Source organism: Haliotis asinina, chromosome 10 (assembly GCF_037392515.1).
Source record: "Haliotis asinina isolate JCU_RB_2024 chromosome 10, JCU_Hal_asi_v2, whole genome shotgun sequence".
NCBI classification, from domain to species: Eukaryota; Metazoa; Mollusca; class Gastropoda; order Lepetellida; family Haliotidae; genus Haliotis; species Haliotis asinina.
This window is the reverse complement of record NC_090289.1, coordinates 12,063,238-12,078,807: the sequence shown is the minus strand read 5'-3', so window position 1 is coordinate 12,078,807 and position 15,570 is coordinate 12,063,238. Positions and strand designations below refer to the sequence as shown.

General features: G+C 37.6%; 1 protein-coding gene across 3 annotated transcripts in view; it reads right to left on the bottom strand.

Annotated features, from left to right (window-relative positions):
- LOC137297705 (uncharacterized) overlaps window positions 1-12,285 on the bottom strand; it is a 55,717-nt gene extending 43,432 nt beyond the window's left edge. The window contains exon 1 of one of the 3 annotated variants that reach the window (XM_067829629.1): window positions 12,201-12,285. In XM_067829629.1, coding sequence (XP_067685730.1) covers window positions 12,201-12,226 — 26 coding nt within the window. In that variant the 5' untranslated portion in view covers window positions 12,227-12,285. Of the gene's footprint in view, window positions 1-11,346; window positions 11,386-11,491; window positions 11,617-12,200 lie in introns of those variants that run through there. The other 2 variants (XM_067829630.1, XM_067829631.1) reach the window with 2 other exon arrangements.
- Between the last annotated feature and the right edge of the window lie 3,285 nt (window positions 12,286-15,570).

Here is a 15,570-nt window from a genome sequence, read left to right as displayed (position 1 = left end):
CATGGTAATGAGGATGTTCAGTAGAGGTCAAAGTTTGCTGTTCTGAAAATGATGCAGTTTCATGGTTTTTCGTTGCCATTTTCACTGTTTCAGTAGCCAGGAAATATGTTTATATTGCTATATCCATGATTCATGTGGACTTTCTGCATTTTTCTGCACAGTGGGGAAAGTTTTCTTCGATAGGTCTGAAAACTGAAAAGTGTTATACCAGTAAGCTACATATTTGTTGATGAATTCAATTCCCCCTCCTATATTGTCACTCTTTCTCATTACATTTAATATATAAATGTTCAAGTTCAATATATAGGGCTACACCTTCAATATTCATAGAGTGTGAACACTCTGGAATAAATCAAGGTCGTCCAAGCAAATTTCAGTGACACAACCAACTTCATCACTTACAGATTGACTGAAACCAACATCCAACAACAGAATATGGCATAGTTGAAATAGTAATTAAAATCTCAAAAAAAATCTTTATAGGGAAGTGGTAAGAGAGATTTGTCGACTAGCATATAAGCCACCTTAAACAAAAGCACAACTAAGGAATATCTGATACCCAAACTCAGGCACATGGCCTAAAGATGAATTTCATTTGGTGCTAAATGGCAATTCAAGACAAAAAATTGATTTCTGTAAAAACAATTGCTTGAAACCAGTGACTGACCTGCTTAGATATGGAGTCCAGACACCAACCTCATCAAGCATTCCAAACAAGCATTACTCGAAACTATTTATCCCGAGTGTTCAAAAATTCAAGGGAGTGACAGGGCTTACTTTGGAACACAAAAGAAAGGATCAAGCCTTTACAGGGGGTAAAAATTGGTTGAAAAAGGAAACAAAAAACTATGGGAGCATTTCCTGTGATCGCCATCTTCACAGCTACGTTAGGAGGAGACGCAGCATTGAAATTTGGCCTTACAAACTCTGTACTGAAATCATACGCATCACAGACCTGATTCAAAGCTCTATTATCATTATTAAGCCTGATTTATGAAAACTGACAAAGCACCAGTGTTATTTAGCAACATCCCGCCCCTTAGCCCATATTCAGGTCAAAAACCAGTCATCCTTATAATATAAGAGACTAGATCTACATGAGGCAATCATAACCGTCGAAGTTAATGTAGCAGAACCACATTTTATGGCTGTATGATTATTAAGTAAGCAAAAAGTCACGCGATAAATTGTCCCGTAAACTTGATATACAGTAGATATCACCAAAGAATCGCTGGTGTGATGATTACAAATTTTGTTTGTGTTCACTTTTTTGTGTTTAAATATTTCTAAATATACGACTGAAATTAGTTTTTCTGATCACCATTCATCATTTGTTTGCAAGTTCAAAGAGGTCAACACTTTCCTAACATCATTACATGCCACAAAATGTATTTCCAAACCAATGATCCTAATAATGAATGTGGCATAGTAAAATTAATATTGCCTGAATGAGAATCTATAATAAACAATTTAAAAAATGTATATCTCAAAATAGATAAACTTTGTCACATGTATTTTAGGTAGTCCTTTTGGCCTTCCAGCACATAAGGCTGGTTTTATGAGATATTTGTAAACAATTTCAAATTGAGGTAACATGGCAATGAATTTACAGAAACATACCTGTCCTCCTTTCGTATGTTTTCTATTCTTTAATGAAACCTCCATGCTTAACAAACTGAATCCATTGTGCACTCTGATCCACAAACCTTCATTTATGCCTGTATAAATTACACAGATTCCATGTCAAATACCTACAACTTTATCCAATGTGTGAAACAGTCCCACAGCAAGGTGACATACCTGTGAACACGCCCCTGGCTATTTATCTATCACAGATCTATACTGCCTGGGGACAGATTCAAGCTACCTCTAATCCTGTAACAGGAAAATAAATCCTCTTGTCTTTACCTGGGCAGTTAATTGCTTCAATCATGAAAACTATATAGGTCTTAATTATCTATTACAATTTTACAGAGGCAAAAAGAAGATCCTAAAGAGGACTTGAAAATCGCTGGAGGGGATGGCGATGAGACAGATAGTGGTTTACCATCAGGAGCTCTGCCTCAAGATAACATTAATCTACATCAGTTTCAATTGGGAGGCAGGTGCAGATATTATCTGAATCGTACAGAAGTTTGGTACTCTTCCACCACGGAAAACATCAGTTTTGTAGGATAGAAGGTAAACAAATGGCGTCAAATTAACTTTCGGAAAACATGCACTGAAATACTTTGATCCTTCATTCTTTTTTGTGTTGATAATATAATGAACACTAAAGGAAAGAAAATTCTGTTCTTAGAGAGCAAGATGTTAGACTGTAAATAATTCACTAGTATGTGGTCTATAGTATGAGAGTGAGTTTAGTTTTATGCCACTTTTAGTAATATTCCAGCAAACCTCATATCAAGGGACACCAGAAATGGACTTCACACTTTGTACCCAAGTGGAGAAATGAACCGAGGTCTTTGGCATGAGTGAACACTTTAACCACTAGGCTACTCCATCGAGTAACTATAGTATGAGTCCTGCTATTGCTGTTTGATGAATCTGCTACCCGATCAGACATTGTTCCTGTTCCATTCTCCATGTGGTCAACTGTCCAGTTGATCATACTGTGAGTTAGTGAGGTTTTATGCCGCTTTTAGCAACATTCCACAAATACCACAGCTGGGGACACCAGAAATTGGCTTCACACATCATACCCATGTGGGGATTCAAACCTGAGTTTTCAGTGTGATGTGTCAATGCTTAGACCACTAGGCTACCACTTTTATCATAACAGAACACAGTGATTAGTGAGTGAGGAGGCAGCATAGGGATTCATGTTGCATAATATAATAAAAACAACATTATATCATAAGATAAAGGCTGGCCATCACAGGCACGCATCTATGCACTTGTGGTAGCAATACTAGTATGTAGTGCTGATTTGTTTTTTTAAATACCAGCCCATCGTTAAACACTGATACCCAACTCAAACATACAAAACTGAATCTGAAGGAACCAGTCATGCACACACCAACACTCACTACAATCTGACCTACAACACATGAGAATTCAATTTATAAAGTCACACTAACAGACAGACCCCAAGAGTTACATTATCCAAAAAATATACAAATGTAAAGAATCTACAAAATGAAAAACCACAAACTGAGCCCTGAACAAACCTTATTTTCAACATCTGACAATAGTGACATCAAAATCTTTCATGACTATTTAATCTATTCTTGAGCGTAGGCGACAAACTTAACCCATACTGGCAACATGTAAATTAGCAGCTTGATATGAATTTCATGTCAAAACACCTTGGAGTTGCCTGTCAACACAGTCCACATTTGCTTTAACTTTACATGAAATCTATTCATGCATTACACCATAATCAAGTCTTCAATGTTTTTCTCCTGTTGAAAAGTTGTAAAACCTTTGGACAGCTATCTACCTATCAACTAGTCAACTAATCTAAAGAAACTTCATTTTATTTATTCAACACAAAACAAATTACCTTTATTCAAAGAGGATAATTTAATAAGAAACTCTTTTGTTTATTACATTTTAACCATTAAATACATCTGGAGCTTAAAGCTTAGAAACTACTGCCAATAGAGAAACAAGTTCTTGTTTTAAATCAGAAATAGGCTTCACACATTGTGGCCATGTGGGCACTACAATGAATAAATATTTTGTTAATGAAATCAATATTTATGTGCTGACTACAAAATTTAGAAATGATGAAAGTAATTCATTTAGAAATCAAGAAAATCATTAATGTGTATTGACAATGTTGAACTAGTTCACACAAACAACACAAAGTGATTGTTTTGACATTTATATGTACTAACAACATTGATTAAAAAAAATGGGTCCAGTGATTTATGGCGAAGCAGAATGGCCAGTTTGTATACATTAATGCATTTGTTTGTACACACACATATTAACAGGCTTGGATGTTATATTACTAAGAGGCATGGCTCCAGTCCAAACTTGTTACGATATTTAAAAAAAGACATCTCATTGAATTAAATACCCAAGCTATAAAACGAATGAGAATTTGTAACATTGACAGATGAACCTAGCTTTATGCATCCGGCAATACAAATGAATTGAATTTTTACAACACTTTAACATGATGAATGAACAGTTATACATCTTTCAGGATTTTTTCAGATTTTCAATTTACAAATCAAAAGTTTAAAACCTGAAATTGATGAAATTGAAAACAAAAATTTAACAAATTGTCTTCAAACAACAGAAATTGTTTTGAAAAAAAACCCTTATAATTCTGTCAGTTTTACTTCTCATGGCAGCGACTTTAAAACAGTCTTAAAGAACCACAGTGATTTACCACTCTTAAAATACCAAGCTCTAATTCAATATAGCCCACATTCTTGTTTAAAGATGCTTGCCTAATGAACGGCATGTGTCTAATCTAGCTGCTAGATGTGAGAATTAATAAACTTCCCAAACAAAAATACAATAACAAGCTCTTCAAGCCAGACATGCCCGAGAGAAGTTTAGCAAAAACACATGAGGCTCTCTGTGACCATAGCCCCTATGAGGGGGGACTCGCACTCGGAGCTTCTAGATTGTTTACATGGGCGGGCAACACAAACACAGCAAACAAACAGGTAAGACTATGAAAACAATAGGGCAATGCGGAGGCGGGGCAAGCGCTGAAACTTATCTCAGGTGCCGAACTGTTCCAATAACAACGGAATGAAAATGTTTGAACTGGGCCCTAAATGAATGGAGGGGGTTTTGTACATCCAGGGAAAATCTCTGCTTAGGTGGAGATTGTTTCTACAACCGTTCGCAAGGTGTAGAACTGATTATGTAGTCGATGTCAGGATAAACTAGTGATAAGATTATGCACTCTTGGTGTCAAGATCAGCGGTCTGGTTTTAATTAAGCATGCATAGTGTTATTGAATTTTCTACTGTGGGAATTTGGTGAGAAAAGGTTATGTTTGCTGTGGACATGAAATAATAAATAATTCTAGAAAGATAAATGTGACAGGCTTCGAAACGCATGGCACATACGCCTATCCTATATGAATGTTTCCAGAAAACAAACTTGTACTATTGACCAACCATCTTTATGTAACTTCTAATGATATTTAATTAGCTACCTACAAAGTATTTACAAAACATGTTTTCACATTTGTTGGAATTAATTAAAAGCTCATGTTTTTGATAACATATGAAAGATATACAACCTTCAGTTCTGCATACAAAATTGAATACACACCGGAGAAAAAGAATGCCATTTCTAGAACCAACAAAATCTGGGTTGCAGCGTGTTCTTGTTGCCGATAAATAAGATCTGCAGTTGAATAAAATATGGATTGGGGTGTTGAACTCATCCCAGTGAAAAAAAACTGTTTGGTTAGCCTTGAAAAAAATATATTGAAGTGTTACAAGCATATCAAATATTCATATGTGGGTGGGACAATCAGAATATGGTGAGCAAGCTGTTAATCCGCATTCCATGCCAAGAGGAATCAGAGAGTGTTTCCGCAGAATCATTCATGAAACAGTCTCAGCGATTATTCAGTGAGCTCATACCAATTTTGGTAACACGTCTTTAAACCCTTTTAAAGCACTATGTTCTTTATATGGTTACATTATGAACTGCAACACTGATTCAATGGAGGATTCAAGTATTTTCCCTCAACACAGAAATGTCCACTTGATTAAGTGCTAATTGAATAGCCATGAGAATCAATAGGATCATCCATTGAGAAAATTTAATGGAAACGCGCCCTGTTTCATGGCTGGTGTGAGTCTGAATACATTCTCACATATAACAGTATGTGAAGAATGTATGACCACAGATTACAAAAAAATGGCCACAAGTGTTTATTCAAGAAATATTTTTGACAAATTTTCATACATTAACTAAAAATTATACATTTACATTTTTCCTATTCCATGTTATTATTGTTAAACTTATGCTCTTTCTCTTGTCCTTTCATGCATGAACATATTCCATATTTACACGCCAAGGTTAGGAAGAGACTGAAACTGTATTCACTTTTCACATAAGGTCAGTGTATGACAAAGCCAAAATTGGCCAAGTTGGAATTAATAGATCCCCACCATTGGTGAAACCATAAAGATAAGTATCTACAAAATACTAGTTCAACAATAGTACTACTCCTTATTAGAGTCCCTAACATCAAACTTTACCAGAAGTCACAGGAATAACAACGATGGATCTATATTTGCTTGTTGCTGAATCTTTAAACAAAATTAAAAACACTCCAAGTGTCCATTTCTTTGTACATGTCAAGGCTCTTCAAAAGTAGTCACAGTAACAAATTAACCAACTTAAATACAAGGAGGACTATGGCCATCCTTGGTACACAAAGGTTCTTCAAACAGGAAGAATATGGCAAAGCAGAATTCCTTTGAAAACTCCAAAAGCAACAAAAACTGGCTTAATGAAAAACATCCACAACCAATTCCCAGAAAACACCCAATTACATAGTTGACATTGGACAATGTTACACAAGTCGAAGCCTTTCAAAAGTAAACATTTCAACAGTATCCAGTTCCAGAAAGGTCTAATCCGGTTTTCTAACATAAAAGAAGCTACACATATCTAATTAATAGAAAAACTCGCACAGAAAGTTAAAACTGGACATCAGTCTAAGACACTTCCAAATGACAAGCTTCCAATTGATACAAGCCCTGCAACAGCATATCAACAACATCGTACCAAGGGATCTTGAATTAAAAACTCATTTTCATGGATTTTTGACTGGGTTTGATAGGGTTACTTTAGTAATAAGAAAAAACTGGGTGATCCTAATCTTCTTTCGATTGGTATATCATGAAAACATCAGAGATTCCACAGCCCAAGAAACAAATTGCTAGGTCCTCTGCTGAAGTCATAAACGAAAGATTAGACAAAAGACCATAAACCCCCTGGAAGGGATGAATAGAGCATAGCCTCATTACAGGATTCTGCTTGTGATTATACAAGTTTTACAACATGGCAATTACCACAGAGCTTGTTAAGAGTTGAAGCAGAACCTTGTATTGTGACGCCTATTGCAGACCGAACTTCCACAACAGTGCGCTACAGCTGAAATGAATCGCTGTGCCGAATATGATATGTGATAATTTTCATTCTGTACCGATGTGATCATTTTACAAAATGTTATAATTATCTGATCTGAAAAACTGATCTCTTTAATAGGATTTCAGTCCAATCATGGATTGATATTTGAGTGAGTTTGGTTTTAACTCACATCAGAAGAGTATTTCAGTGATATGACTATGGTAGCTTGATGTGAACAATAGCCTGAAGAGTTTCAGGATGTTATTTTAGGATAGAAATGTAGCTCTTGGTCATATTGCTCATAGACACAAAAATCTGATGAGCGGAGAAACAGACACTATGAATTAATATCACATTTAGGGTTTAACATCCTGTTCAAGGGTACTGCACTTAAACAGCAGTATGCATGCAAGTGTGTGGGTCTGTTTGTACCGGCCGTGGCTTTTGCATGTTATATCATACAGCCCACTGAAATACCATGTAATAAACATGTACTCTAACTTAGACACAACCATAGCCTCTCAAAGCGGACCAGTCCTGGGTATAATCCCGAAAAGCTATAACCAGACAGTGTAACAACAACTGAGTGAGTGAATGAGTATGATTTTATGCTGCTTTTAGCAATATTCCAAAATGATCACCAGAAATGGGCTTCACACACTGTGTTAATGTCATCAGGGTACATGGGTACCTACTTATATGCAACTACGGAATCTCCAAGCTGATCAGTCCTTAGTTGACATCTCACATGCACTGATTAGTCAGGGTAATAACAAGTACAAGTTTCCGATGGTATTGCCAGCGGTTTGTCCATAGGCGACCTTGAAACTACAGTATATCCATTCCAATGCACAGAATGAAGAGCTGTCTGTCTGTTTGTCTGATGATGTGATCTAGGGAGACGACAAAAAGAATAATGTGGTCTTGAAGTCGATTCAGAAACAAATCAAACTGTTTTGAAGTTAATCATGTGCACATTTATTATGCCCCAAATTTACACCCTGAATCCTTCTCAAAATGCTATATTGATGACAAAAGATTCATTGGTCTTTCTTCCAGCTTGATGCAGTCGGTGGATTTAGCCACATTTGATGTGGCAGCATCAGAGAGAATGTATTGAACTATTAGATATACTGGGCCTAGATTTTCGGAGATCTCTTAGCGCTAAGATAGTTGTAGTTAATGTTAATGTATGGCATTTACGACCATCCTAGCACTAAGACTAAGAGAGCTTAAAAAATCTAAGCCCTAAACTCTTAACTATTAGATGCATTGAACTATTGTCCTCTACAATAATCCAAGACTAAGACCAAGGACAGACATGACCACTAAAAGACCAGTAAACCTCTGTGAACTAGTTATTAAATACTAAAACCTCTTTTATAAAATTTGCTAGTTTAAAACAAGCTGCTCACTAGCAGAAAATGAATCGTCTATGATAGGAACCTTTCACAAACATCTCAGTGCTGTCTTGAAACTCAACCAATATACATTATAACCACCAAGCTCCTATCAGCTAAGATGCATGATGTATGACAGTTGTCGGACCCAGTAATGTCGATTAATTCAAAAGAGAAACAAATTTTGTGTGAGAAAACTTCTCAGATGGCACAACTGTATATTGAACACACGAACACAGACAGCAAAATACCTCAATTTAAAAAACAGCTTCCTCTCACAAAGCATGATTTTTTCAAGCTGAATTTGAAAACAAATACATCAAAATGTAACCCTCTAAAGATCGCAGTCAAACGAAGGTGGAGAGCAATTCACTTGAGAGATAATATGTGATGAAAACATCCAAGCTAACTACACTTGGGCATTAAATTGAAAAGCTATCAACTTTTATTGTATGTATGCACTATTTGTGTGGATCTAAACAAAAAATTAGCAGACTTGCTGGCTTCACATCATCGATACTTTATGTATATTTGAGGATAGGGAGCTGAATGTTTTCAAAGCCAAACCATGAAGATTCATGAGTACAAAAAACCAGCTTCATAAAACATATATCAAATACTGAAAAGTCAGTGCTAAAACTTAATATTCTATTCACAGTGGAATCATTTTAATTTCCATGAAAAATTCAAATTTATGACTTACTGAATTTTTTAGTTTTAAAAAAGTAAAAAGATGTGTGCTTCACATACTGTGGAATACACAATGTACTGACAATACTAGTATGATATCTATCTTCAGAGCACTTCTAATACTGGAGTCAGCCCAGACAGCTTATCAGAAGAGGAGATTAGTAAATTGACCTTGTTATTTGAGCCTCAAAAATATGATTTAAACAGCTTGTATTTGCGCCTTTTATCAAATAACACAAAAATTTACAAAAACTGCATTTTCCATTTAGGTGATTCAAATCATTACATGACAGAATGAAAGTAATTCATGGAAACTATTATACACAGGAAAAGGTTGTCAATATTAGTTTTTATACTAAGAGTCACCCTGAAATCACAAACATCAATCATACACGACAACACTGATCAGATAGATATATCAATCAATACCTCATTGTAACAACAGATGTCTTTAGCCGCACAGGAAAAGTTCAAACAAAATGATCCAGATGAAAACAGGGGGCCTGATACCACCAATGCAGTTTCACCAATGGGGAGTGAGGATTGATTTTGATATTGGAGCTGTTAAAATGTAATTATCACCATGTTATACTTGCCGCAGACCTTGTATTACATCTTGTTTTTACATAACAAGTTTTTACACTCATGACAAGAGCTTTAGCAAACAAAGCATAAAAAAGTTACTTCTCAGCATTATTTATTTCCAAAATTAAATGATTTATTTGAGGATGAAATTGTATTTCCTTAACACACATTTATGTCAAAAGCTTGAAAACATGCATCACTGCAGAGTGTATTTGGACAGAACTTGCAGCAAACTTAGAACAGATTTTGAGATCAAGCTACTTCACAAATAACAGTTAAGCATGTTTTAAACATATTTACTAAGTATATAAAGTTATTTAACACTCCATAGATTTCAATATGCAATAATACTAAAATGACAATGTAAACAATAAAACCATTGACAGTGATAATCCAAGTCGTAATATAGATAGACAACCTTAGGCAAGTTACCTACATGGTATGAGTTTATACACATCTACAATAATATAAGGGTTATTAAATAATGAACATATAAGTCTTATGACATCAAGATCATTCAAAATAGGGTTGTGTGATGTGTCGCATGTTTAGCAATAAACCCATAAAGTTTTATTACAGTGGGGCAAACCCACGAGTTGTGTGCATTATCAGTGACTCATGATGAAATAACCTGAGAGTATCCTCAATGACAGAAATGAAATTACGTTACTGCTTTGGAATTTTTTTCTCACCCTAAAGTTATCCATAAATAAGAATATCTTGAAACAATATTTGTATATTAATCAAGAATGCTTTCAAAAACGTCTAATACAATGAGACATGTTGGGAATACAGCTTAAAAAAAGTACAAATTAATGCTTTGGGTGTTGTATGTTGAGAACTTAAAGCAAGTTAAGTTTTAGAAATAGGTGTTGTTTTGCATTTAACATGTTAACATTAAACATGTACATTTTCGAACAAAGTATCAATTATAAACTATGAAACATGAACTGATTTAGAGTTTCTTCAGTGCATTAAGTTTGACGAATTTGATATGAAATAGTGTATGTATGATGGCATAAAGGTTACAAACAATTGTATTCCTTTCGTACAAATCTCACCTCAAAGATACAGAAGAAAACCAGGTTGAAACAGAGCTCCATTATTTCCTAAAAATAGACAGCATTCTCACTAGCAGGCCAGAGGTTTAGTATAGGGTAAAAAGCTGGTCTGGGGGCCCTTGCCTCTCGCTTCAACGCAGTGTTGAATGTCAAAATCTCAGGAGCAAGTATGCATTGCACCTGTCCAAAACATGTGCCGAATCTAGATCCTAGCCGTAATGTTCACACACAACTTCGTATACTTCTGAAAAGTGACAGGCGTACTTGAATATCCACAACTGAGAACAAATGTTTCTGCTTCTGTAATGTCGAATAAATGTGACCCAGCAACCCTATCTGTCGAAATGATTGCCCCGCGAGCAGTCACTGGCGAAGATAGAACAAACAATGTCCAAAAGTCAACAATGTAACAATTTGCAAACAGTTCTGAACAATGTTGCTTTTACGTTGTATTCTATTGCAAAATATATCATGCAGGAAGACTGTATAAATCCCGTAGCGTTTCAGTAGTTTCAGGTGACATACGAACACAAAACAATTCTTACCCGAGTTTTTTTCCGATCGGATGCCAAGCGGTAAGGTTTGTCAGTGAGGCGAGCGAGTGCCCTGAATCGGCATGTAGAGGAATGCACAGGGGGCGCTGACCTATTTACGGTAACAAAGAGCGGCCGAAGCAAAAACTTTACCTACCCAACATCTACTGTGAGGAATATCCTTAATCCCTGTTCGAAAAACTCTCAGTGTATTGCACAGTTCCTGAGAGTCGGCTACTTCATGCCTGTATCGTTCAAAGATGGCGGTGAATGGCAGGCTGTGACGTAAGAGCCGAGAGAAATCGACATCGGGGACTCCCCGGAAGTCACCTATCAAAAAGCCCGCGAAACTCTCGCACAAAGAACCCCTCCGTAATTAGATCGCAGGTATAGCCAATGGGATCTCCGGTTGGAGATTGTGAATGTAAACAAATTTAGCTGTCGATGCAGAACGGCATTGCTCCTGACATTTCTCTAAAAGCATTTGATGAAAACTATTTCGTTTTCCGAAAACACGTGCTCTTGTTGCCCTTAGCTAGTCCAACATGGGCGCTTTGTAATGAGGCACTGACTATCTTCCAACAAAGCGAGCACCGTTCGCAAAACACATCGGTCATGATTTCGAAAAGTTTAACTCAAGAAAAAATGTCGTGTTCACTATGAACATTACTATCTACAAACGTATAGCAAACACAATTAACTTGAATTTTAGCTTACAAGGCAAATTATAGATAAGTAGTATCTAAATCACATATAAAATGCTGGCATATATTGAGTTACACATTCCTGTAACATATATAAATTCATAAAACCCATTAACATTTTTGTACTATTAATTTAAAGCTACATAATAAAAATAATATTACCTCGGCGATCGGATAACTGCTATCATTTTAAATATCCTTTTCTTTAGTCACAATCTGTATCATGGAATCATAAGCACAACCCTCGTCTCACATCACGACGATAACATCCAAGCGATATCTTCATGTCACTCTGATAACTGACGGTTAGATTCAAAATTGTTTGTTGACAAGAGCTCGCAGTTTGATTGGGCACATCTGCCGTCTTCTCACCCTCTATATATCCTCTCCTGGCGACCCCGCCCCTTAGACTAATTATTGATCATGGCGATAATTATATAAAATAAACGACGGGGGGAATCCAAGCCCCGAACACAATAGGCACGCGACTGTTACGAGCCTCTCCCTGCCTAATTTAAATTTTCCTCAGTGAAGCTTTGTTAGAATATTCCTCTTTGATGTTTGATTTATTGCCAAGCGATAGAATCACGGACGAGTTGAGCGCGTGCTCCGCGCGAGCCAGTGTGTGCACCTGTTCTTCTAAAATGCGAGTTCATCGGAATTTTCCTATTGTTCATATTAAAATCGCCGAGAGGCCCGACCTTGAATCGCACCCGACAGACCTGATGAATAGACAACGCTCCAGTTCTTTTTAGATTTTTATTCTAATCGCGGCTTTCGTTCAGAATTATAGCGACACACTTCGCTTTTTATATTCTCCGCAAGTCTGTTTTATTTCTTGATCTGACAAAATGAGTGGTTATTTTGTTATTCCGAAGATAATAAAATTGAAGATTAAAGAATATTGTATGAAAGGCTGAAGAAGAGGGAACGTTTACAGAGAAGGTCGGTCTGGTCGATATGCGGTTTGCGAGTTGTTGAACTGTGTCGGTATTTAATCCTATAAGTATCAATACAACGCATGCGATTTGTACGCTCTACTAAGTCGGGATAGTTGGAGCTAAAACCTGCGACATTATAGAGGGAGACAACGAGTGAGTGAGTTTAGTTTTACGCCGCGTTTAGGAATATTCCAGCAACATCACTGCGGGGACACCAGAACACGGGCTTCACATATGGTACAAAAGTGGGGAATCGAACCCGGGTCTTAGGCGTGACGAGCGTCCACTTTAACCACTAGGCTACCCCACCGCCCCAAACAGGCAATGAAGAAATGTGTGTGCGTTTGCGTGTGCGTTTGTGTTTGCGAGTAATTTCAGTCACAAACAAATCGATGGTCATAATTAACCATCTGCCCACCCACCCAAACACCCACTCACTCACTCGCGTGTCCCTAGGACAAAGCGAACGAAACAGTTTCAATGCAGTCTTAACACTAATTTAAAGAGAAAGCCCAGGAAGCCTAAAAGTCAAAGATCTCATGCACTTTGGGTCTTGTGCCCATTTTGTTCTGCTGCCCATTCACTCATATTTTCCAATTAGGTTACCCCACATAGAATTAGGTGATGCGGAAAATGCAATTGCTTAATTAAAAAGAGGAACATAAAGGCTGGCGCTTTATTTTTACGTATTTCCTGGTGTAACGCCACAAGAGACGTCGTGGACGGTAGTGTTGTACCAGGCTTTTGTCATGACAGTTTAGTGGGATATGAAGTAAAAAATGTGTCCCCGGTAATATCGACACACACAGTGTATATAGTGTGAGTGGTATTCAAAAATAAATTGAGAAGACATACTGTAAATATTGTGTTGGTTTACGAATGTGTCAGGAAATGAAATCGATCGATCAAACTCTAAAGTTGTTGGGTGGGTGGTGGTGGTGTGTGTGGTGGTCGGTTGGGGTGGAGTGTGTGGGTGGTACCTGATAGTCTAGTGGTTCGTTCTCCTCGTCGAACACCCGGGTTCGATTCACCAAATGGGTATAATGTGTGAAGCCAGTTTCCGGGGTACATCCTCCTCCTCCCACTTCCCCCACCCCCACCCCTCTCACCGAGATATTGCTGGAATCTTGCTAAAAGCGGCGTAAAACCAAACTCACTCACTCTGGTCCATGGGCGAAAGAAACCAAGGGCATCGTGTAACATCCACCAATGTGATACTGATGGTTGGGTCTGCAACCGAAGAGGTAATGGATGGCTGTTGCTGCTCCGCGTACCTTTGTCTGAGGGGCGAGGACCCCCGGACGGACTTTCATTACACCTTGGACAGATGGCAAACCGACTGTTCTTCTTAATCGATCTCCCTTTAGTTAGCCCGAACAGATTGGGACAAGGTGTTGGGAGGTCCTGCGCTTATGACTTCACGGATAGGATGGGGTGGGTCGAGGATTTAAAATTTGAAAATTGGAGGATTGAATTAGCAGCGGTTGGTTGATTGAAATTCCGCAGGAAGCGAACGAACGTATTTGACGCCTTCTTCGGCAACATTACTCAACTGCGTCACAGCCATGGGTACCCAGATGATATCGGGGGGAGCAAAACCACATTGTAATTTAATGTGTGGGCTCAGGACTAAGCCAACGGGCTACGTGAGTGAGTATGGTTTTACGCCGCTTTTAGCAATATTCCAGCAATATCATGGCGGGGGACACCAGAAATAAGCTTCACACATTGTATTCATGTGGGGTTATTAACCACTAAGCTACTTCACCTTTGTCCTTTAGGGTACGATCACATACCAAACCAGCCAGGTTTTAAACAGCGTTCGGTCAGAGATCGTCATATGTAACCTGTCTGCATGCAGACAGCCAAATGTGCGTGAAAGGCACAACACAGGTTAATGAATAAATAACTTTGTCGGCATTCATGCACGTGCTTCTCGAACACCTGACTGTCCCTTTCTCTGCACTCCTCCCTCGTAACAAATAGTAAACTGTATCTGTATTTTAATGATGCATTGTCAAACAACATTTTTAGTTTTAGGACCCAAATTCTGCAAAAACCTCACAGAGGTGGTATGATGTTTTGATTGTGACCAGCACTTTGAGTATTTCATGTTGATTATTTTTCGAGTTCGAGTACAATTCATCGATCCGCTTTTGAACCAAACGGACTATACACACTTAACAATTGTATTTGACAAGAAGACCAAAGGGTATAAAAAGTACCGATGTTGCTAAAACGCAGCTTACATACAGTCCAGATCACAACTATGATACCTATCTGAGGGTGCATCGCCATCGAATAACCATTGACAATAATTGAAGCATTTTAGCCTCGGGCTTAATAATGAAAAATGACCTCAATGGTAACCAAGTTATAAAACCACAATTAAGCCCAGGGGTTAAATCCAGCAAATGCACATAGTGAATGAATATGGTTCGAGTTTCTTGACACAGTTTAAACTGATGTAGTCATAGATCAACCTTGATGCCAGTGTTTGTTTGATGACGTCATTTTGCTTTCCACCTAAGACAAGCCCCGGTACTTCAAGACCCGCCTAGTGCAAGAGTTACGTTCAGTCGCACCGGCAT